Genomic DNA, 8,420 nt, shown 5'->3' with positions numbered 1-8,420 from the left:
ATCTTTCTTTCCCTGTTTACACCTTATTCCTACATTTGATTTTGTTTGGCTTACTTTCCATCTCTAAAACGCAAAAAACTTGCAAGTGTACTGATGTTACTCTGTTTTGTTTAATTTGTTGCATATTAATTGCATTCAAATTTAAATGTATTGAAATTAAAGATGTGTTTATATTTACCCGTTGAATTGTTTCCATAAAGTCAGTGAGCGACTCCTTGTCGGGAAAGTAGAAGCCTACGCAACAACTGGGGTCCATCTTCGAAAGCAACATCTTTCTCGGTGATGTGCAGTGGAAGCTTGTCAATGGGAATTTTTCATTTCCTTCGACGTCAACGGTCTCCTGAATAACGAGTGAAGAAATGAATCAGAACGATAAAATATATTGAAAGATTAAATGTACTCCTCTGAGTTACAGGAATAAAGATGGAAAAAAGTAAAACAAAGAAATATATAAAATAAAGACTGAAATGACAAAAGAATTTGTAAATTAAATGCTTCAAACATTAAGGTAATGTTTGCTTTTTAAAAGATTGAATGCTACCTGACAGTAATGCGGATCTAAGTGAATCAGTTTGTCGTCCTGATAACCGATGAAGTAGAGCGAGTGTCGCGGTCGACCACCGATCACGCCGATGCATGTGTCTAGTGTCAACAGCGATGTCAAACAAGGCGCGTAAATGGGATTTAGCTTGTCGGCGCCGAGCCTCAAGGGCACTAAGAGTATCAGCGCCTTCCGTCTACCATCGGGAGTGCAGCAAACATTTTCGACATCTTGCATGTACACTGAAAAAACGTTCAGCGATTATTAATTTATGCATAACACGATAAAGTAAAGAACAAAATTTCTGTTAAATCTGGCACAATGCGAAACATTTAATAAAAGAAATCTCCGTTCTCTTATGAGAAACTATTAAAATGTTTCTATTATATATATTTTTATATTTTGTTTTATATTATTCTGTACAAACAAAATTCTTATTTAATTTTAAATTGCTATTTAGATAATTTGATATTTCTTTTGACATAATAAGCACAGAACGTGTTAATATTAACCTGCACAATCTTGGGCGACATATACCGCCAACTGATTGAGTTTACTGTTGGGATCCTCGCTAGCGCGTTCCATAGCCTGACACAAAAGATGCGCGACCGAGGAGGGACCGTACCAGTCGCCTGGACGTTTTCCCGCCGAAACGCCGAGCGACACGAGCCTGTGTATGGAGAATGGGGATTCCGGTGTTGGCTGATCTCCAAACCATTTGATAATCATCCGATGATTGCTTTCGTCAGTCGATTGTTCCGGCCGCCATCTCCACTCTATATAAAATCAGGAAATAAATTTATCACTCAATACTATGTAACACAATAAGAGACATACCGATTCATTTAAACGATTCTTTGTATGTTTGTCGAATAAAATAAAAAATAAAATTACAGTTTCGAATTTATATAAGTATTAAAAATAATAATTTAAGTAATTTTAAAAGTAAATAAACTAGTCACTTTACTTAAGATCTCGAGAACAGAGAATCAATGAATCTTTTTAGCGCCAATAAAATAAATTTGAAAAAGAGAAATAATTACCCCGTCCGAGGAAATGACAGACTAATGCTTGCGCGAGCATCATTTGTCCGCTGCGTAGCATGCAACCCCAACCACAGTCTGTGGTAAAGGTGGAGCCATTCAGGATCGGAAATTCCCGTCTGTATGTTAACCAAAGACGCGACGCGAAATCCCTCTTGAATTCCTCTATGGTATTCTCGAAATTTGTGGCATCCATCGCCAAGGAAACCTGACTCCCCGTTCCAACTGGCTCCAATGCTTCCGATGCTCTCTCCAAGGAACATTCCGATTTTTTCAGATAACATTGACCCAGTAACCACACGGGAGATTCTTTAGAGAAGTTTGTCTTTATCTTCACAGTCCAGCCTTTTATCAAGAAAAAAACGTATAATTTGACAATTATTTCTCGTAATACTTTTTATATTATGTACAATAAATAATGAATAAATCTGTAATATTCTATTATAATCTACGGCAGGAATGTATAATTGAAACATAGAATATTTTTGAAACAAAATTTTTGCTGCCGAAATGTCCGATATACGTACCGTATTTAACGTTGTTCCACATAGAGAGCAATTTCGTCTTGACTTTGCTGTCGACCTCCGTCGCGGCCATGGTGTCGTCTAACTCGGCGTCCGAGTTGAATGATTGAATGGTAGGAACACGGTCCGTGGCGATCATCCCGGAAAATAGTCCAAGATTCACGGGCCCGAAACCACCTACAAATACAAAACAGTTTTATCTTGAAATTCATCGACATTTTGGAAAAATTTAATAACGTTAAGTTTTTCTATTTCTCCACTTTACCGCCTCTCTCTCTCTCTGTCTCTCTCTCTCTGTCTTCCATATTATTTTTATCAATTAATTAATTTTCTTTTTACCATGTCATTTCTAATAATTGTTCTTCAAATCCTACTGTTCTGTTGCATTTCGATTTTCGATCATTGTGTTTTCCACCTTTTTCGTGCACCTTTTTACCTGCCCTGCGGGTGGTACAAGTACAAAGGACGAAAATTATGATGAGCAATCTCATAATGGGTGATGTCTCACCATGTTCCCACTTTTCTATTCCCCTCCCTTCCTTCCCTCAAAGGAAAAAAATAAGAATTGTTTTCACCTTTTAAAAGGGGAATTTACCCGTCCCAAATATTAGCTACTATTATCACCGTCTTGTTATCCGCGTGTCAATTTGGATAATCATCGAGCGTATTATCTAAATTACTGAATAATGCAGTACATACACGTACATTACATTCATTAACAGACAAGTCACTTGAGATGAGTACAGACAGTACACTTAATTATACACTTAATAATGTTGTTAATATTCTTTTCTACAAGCTGTTTTATTAAGATCATCGTTTTTGCACTGTTCCATTGATATCACACCTGACGTTCCAGACGGCAAAGAGCGGCTTCGCTGAACCACGAGCGATTAATATCTGTTGTCGGCCGCAGGGGGCTGTTGCGACACATAAATCATCAAGGTAAACAAATTAAGAGGTCACGACGCCGGGCTTCGCCTTCTTATCTCGCCTGCAATGCATGCGACATAACGTCAGGGTTATTTACAGAGAAATCGACTATCCAAATTGACACACGGTTAACAAAACGGCGATAATAACAGCTAACATCGGGATAAGAGCTAAACTGTTTTCAAAAGGCAAGGATAATTCCATTATATTTATGTTAATAATTATATATCTCTTATCACGTTTGCTTTGTTAAAAGAGAAGCGAGAAAGAAAATAGAAAGGCGAAGGAATGACTGTGTTTTTTGACATCAGGAAGAGATAAGCGATGTTTTTTTAAAGCTGAATTAGTGTACATTTTCTGTATTTAAAATAAAATAGATATATGATTGAAATTTGATTGAAGCGAGCAGGGAAATTCTAATGCAGTCCAGTGCAGCAATCAAAGAGATAAATTTATAAATATAAATGTATAAACTATAAAGAAAAGGCGAAAAAGAGAAAACTGACATTTTAACAGCTGGGAGTACGTTGACTCTGTGCGAAACCTTATTCAAAATCCGACAGTGAAAAATTTTCAGAAAGTTTCTATTTGTCGCTCAACATGTACTTCATCATATGATTTTAGTAGACAATGAATATTATTATTTGTGTATCGTACGACGTTTGATTCATCTGATTTCACCGAGGACAAAGTGGTGCGCTTCGATCGTTCTCTAGAAACAATGAAAACTAGGCTTCGTACTATCGGCGACGGCAAGTACCAAACTTGGGCCGAACAAAACAAATATGCAGTCAAGCCGTCAAGCACGTTGAAAGGGGAAAGACAGAGGAAGCGGGGGGAAAGAAGGAAAGAGAGGGAAACAAGAGGAAAATCGCGGGATGATTGACGGAGGGACTGGTTGACACTGTTGACAGTGGTTGACAGCTCGTCGTCGGGGCGAGACGTAAACAGCAGGCGTGTGTGTGTCACCCACCTAACCTCTCCCGCGACGATTGCACCTGGCCGTTCATGCTTGGGCGGAACGGCGCGAAGGCCGTGAAGTCGGCGTCGTAATGAACGGTAGATTCTGACTGCGTTTGACGGCTGTCTCGTCGACGAGACGGGGCGATCACATTTTCGCGCTCGCGCGGCTCGTCCCGAGCTCACTTTTTCCGTCTCTCTCTTTCTCGACGATGTCGATTCCTAAGGAACGTCGGCGCGACGTCCGGCGTCGCGCATCCTCGGCGATCGGCACAAACGACGGCGTGTTAGCTCCGATCGGAATCGCTCCGTTTCCCTTTTTACGTCCCGCACCGCGGCACAGCCGACAGCGTCGCCCACAGCGTCGCGCACGGCGTCGGCCGCGTCGGCGTCGTCAGACCAGGGCCGGGCGTCTCGGCGCATGCGCGTCGAGCGCGCTGCCCACCGAAGTGTCTAGTTCGAACGCGAAGCGGGCTCCGGCGGCCCCCCCTCTCGACGGCGACATCAGTTTCTGGTTTTCTTTCTTTCTGTTTTTTTTTCCTGTTTCTTTTCTTCGTCGATAAATCTTCCTCGTGACGTTCGGAATCGCGCGGCATGAATAATTATGCGTATTGAACATCGGCTTATATACTCACCTGTTTGTCTGTTTATTGAAAATTTGTGATCCGCCCGCGAAATGTTTCTCAGAGCGCCCGCATTAACGTGCTTTGTTGCGCCGGGCACGCGCGAGACTGCCGGTAGGCCCGGTAGTGCCGGTGCGATTGAAAGCACCGCACTTCGCGGTGCACAACTTCACGATGCAGATTGCAGAACAACGCAGAATACGACGCGACGCTTTTGATCGTGGAGCGCGTAGAGAAATCGGCTTGGCGAAGGACGGTTGCAACGATGCGAGTTGCGAAACTAGAAAATCGAGCTGTCACCGATCGCGAACATGACTGGACACCGTAATGGAATACCTCTGATTTTTATTTCTTGTTTCTCTTTTTTCTCAAGAACGTTGCGTCGTGGAATTTAAAGCGTCCACTATCTATGGCGGCGTGCGATAATGATTGTGATTGACGATTGACAATTGTTGTCCCATGTTCCATGAAAGAACGAAAAAGTGAAAGAGCGAATAAGCGAGAGAAAGAGAAAAAGAGAGAGAGAATATTATTAAACTTTTTTGGATAAATCCCCTGAAGCGTAAGAATTGAGCAATGAAATTATTAATAGTCAAAGAATAAGATTATTGACAACTTATGTGTAAATAGCATTATATCATAAATACTGTCATAATTACGTATATTATGTATATTCATATATTTATATTTCATTAATATACATTTAAAAATGTACACAAATATATATGAACTAAAAGAAAATCTTATTTTAAAATACAATTTTTATACTGTGTATACAATTTTATTTTAAACGTGGCAAGGAAATAGAGTATGGAACTGCTGATGTGTGTGTGTGTGTGTGTGTGTGTGTGTGTGTGTGTGTGTGTTTATATGAATCTACACAATTACTCAAAATGTAAAACTGAAACATTATTTGGAACACAATTACCTTTACATCTTATTTTAAATATAATAAATATATGATTAAGAGGAGAATTAATACATTTTAGAATATTGATCAATATTAGTAGCAGATCATTCCACGTGCTTGAAAGCACATTTTTTGTTTTCTTTTTCTCTTTTCATCCATCTAATGTGACAACCCAATGTCGGTTCACAGAGAAGGTAATAAACTCCAATCGATCTTTGATTTTCTCTCTTCATTTCTTTGATAATTCCGAAGTATATTAATTGTTTATGGGAATGGTTAGCCTATTATTTAATTTGTCTGGAAGGTAATACGCTGGATATATTTGTAATGTGCGCCTTTTTGTAGTATTTTTATTTACGAAAACATATGGAACTTAAAATTTAACGCCGGCTTCAAACAGTTTCTCTTTCTCTTTTTTTCTTTTGGTATTTTTATTTCAAATAAATTTTCAAGGTGCTTTATTCGTTCCTATAAGACATTCATTCATTGAAATGTACTATTTTTTTTTTATCAGCGCAAATAATGGATACGTACGATTTCGATGTTATCTTATCGCGCACGCATGAGCAACGCCGAGTTATTGGCATCTCAAGGGAAAATTTTCGGGAAGCGGCGCGCCGAGTCCAAGCCTGGTATGACCTGCCTTTTATGCGAATCCATATATATTCCTTTTCTCCTTTCACGCCGGAGAAATAAGTGGGAGACCGTCATTAGGCGAAGGGAAGAAGAGTTCAAAGAAATCGTGCGCGATCACGCGATATCCTCCCGTTTTGCCGCTGTAAAGACGCCCCCGTAGAGGATCAATAAAGACGATCGTCCTACGCGTCTTTTTGTTATAAACTCTATCCAAGACGGTCACAAGATATCGAGAATATATAACCTACTGTTTAAAGAATCCCACTTGGAAGACTCGCGATTGAACGTGAGGCCAATAATTCCGGCGACAAAGCGCGATTGGAAAGTCAGGCGCAACTCCCGCGCCCTTTCCGTGCCGTTTTAGAATAATGAACGTCCGACGCAATTTCGTCTTTAAATTGAGAATTCGTTGAACCCACTTTAAACAATCTATACAATTCTTGCGTCAGGAATCACGGCAGAATTCTATTTATAACTTTATACGCTGCGCATTTTGATACGTATGTGACTGTGCAGGGTAAACTCAGGTAAGATAGCCATAGAGGAAAGATGCGATGGCCACAACCCATGTTCTATCAATCTAACTCATAATATGTATGTATAGTATCGAATGAACATAGGTTGGATATCTTTTCTCTATGATCATCTTACCTGAGTTTACCCTATGCGTCTTTATTTATATTTTATATGCCAGGGATTTTGATATATACGTATACACTCATAAATATTAAGGATATTTTCTGGAGGGTTTGTCAAAATGATGAATAGGAAGTTGATGATAAATGATGCGAACTACGAAGTTGATGAAAATTTAATATCACATTCTCTTTCAAAGTTCGGGGCCATTTCAGATCGATTCATAATTTAGATAAAAAGTTATCAATTTTTTAATATCTTAGTTTTAATACGTAACCTTATGTGGCATTACAGAGAAAAGTGTAAACATTAAAAAATGCTACCAATATAATGCTATTTTACACACAAGTAGATTATCAACAAACAAAAATTAATATGGCAACAAAATTTGAAACAATTCACAAAAAAAATTTTTTTTGAGATTTAAAAAAAAAAATACACTGATGTGAGAAAAAAAGTTAATCCCAAAAAATATTTAGTCCGATACATTCAACTAAACATTTTAGTTAGTTAACTAAACATTAGTTGTTTCAACAATTTATTTAGTTTCTTTAATCAAGAATTAATTAATTCAACTAATGTTTAGTTAACTAACTAAAATGTTTAGTTGAACGTATCCGTCTAAATATTTTTTGAGATTAACAAATTTTTTTTCTCAGTGTAGTAGTAACAGGTATTTACAGCCACTAAATCTACGTCTTTTACATTCTATTAGATTTGCCATAACTATTTAAATACGTTTTTTGGATTTCTGGAGAATTAATATTGGTGTTTTTAATATTTCCTGCATGACTTTGGGCTGGGACGGTACCTCTAGAATATCCTTAAAGGATAAAATTAAAATCAATACCTTGAACTAGATAACATTTTGTTATTATTAATTATAATGGAAAGATTTTTTCGCCAGTGAATATAAAATAATATCACCAAACTTCATTGACTATAACTGGCATATTTATTTACAATAAATCACAACGTTTTGGTCCAAATTCGGACCCTCTTCAGGTGAACTCTTACACAAGCATTCGACAGGCAATTCGTGACACTGTACCCGCAAGTCAGAAACTGAAGACTAGGCAGAAAAAGAATTTCATTTTTGCATTGCAATCGCTTAAATATTATAAATAACAAAGGAACTATAAAAGTAAAAAATCTAAGTGACTTACATGATTTGTGCGTTGTCAGTAAAATGTAATATAATAATGTCAGTGTTGGTAAAATAAAGTGTAAAAAATAATAAGAAGTCAAAATAGTATAAAATTAAATGTGTATATAGAGCGTGTTAGGAAGCACGTCCGTATATCCTGATTGCGGAGAACACAGTGCGTAAGGACATAAATTATTTAAAACCAGTGAAGGTTAATAACTACCTATTATTTTGTTGTAAATTGTTGTTAAATTTTCAATGTCCTTCTGTAGGTTTATTGCCTGTGTGTGTTTTTTGATAAAAAACATCTCCACAATCTCTCTCTTCTTATTATCCACTCTTTCCCATTCTCGCAGACTTGTACAAAAAACCTCTAAATCCTCCATTACCATGTCTGCGAGAATAGGGGAGAGTGGATAATAAGAAAAGAGAGATTGCGGAGATGTTTTTCATCAAAAAACACACAC

The 8,420-nt window shown here is 37.8% G+C and overlaps 1 protein-coding gene across 1 annotated transcript; it reads right to left on the bottom strand.

The window, feature by feature from the left end:
* Positions 1-3: 3 nt before the first annotated feature.
* On the bottom strand, positions 4-4,051 carry LOC112462836 (cysteine protease ATG4D-like; the record flags this gene model as incomplete). Its single annotated transcript, XM_025028890.1, has 7 exons — positions 4,015-4,051; positions 2,112-2,285; positions 1,585-1,929; positions 1,054-1,317; positions 542-783; positions 179-340; positions 4-63 (listed from the first exon to the last, which is right to left on the bottom strand). Coding segments are annotated over exons 1-7 (1,284 nt in total), but the record flags the coding sequence as incomplete, so codon positions are not given.
* Between the last annotated feature and the right edge of the window lie 4,369 nt (positions 4,052-8,420).

This window comes from Temnothorax curvispinosus, unplaced genomic scaffold (genome assembly GCF_003070985.1).
Source record: "Temnothorax curvispinosus isolate PA1 unplaced genomic scaffold, ASM307098v1 QBEX01012826.1, whole genome shotgun sequence".
Classification (NCBI taxonomy): Eukaryota; Metazoa; Arthropoda; class Insecta; order Hymenoptera; family Formicidae; genus Temnothorax; species Temnothorax curvispinosus.
This window is presented reverse-complemented; position numbering and strand designations above follow the sequence as displayed.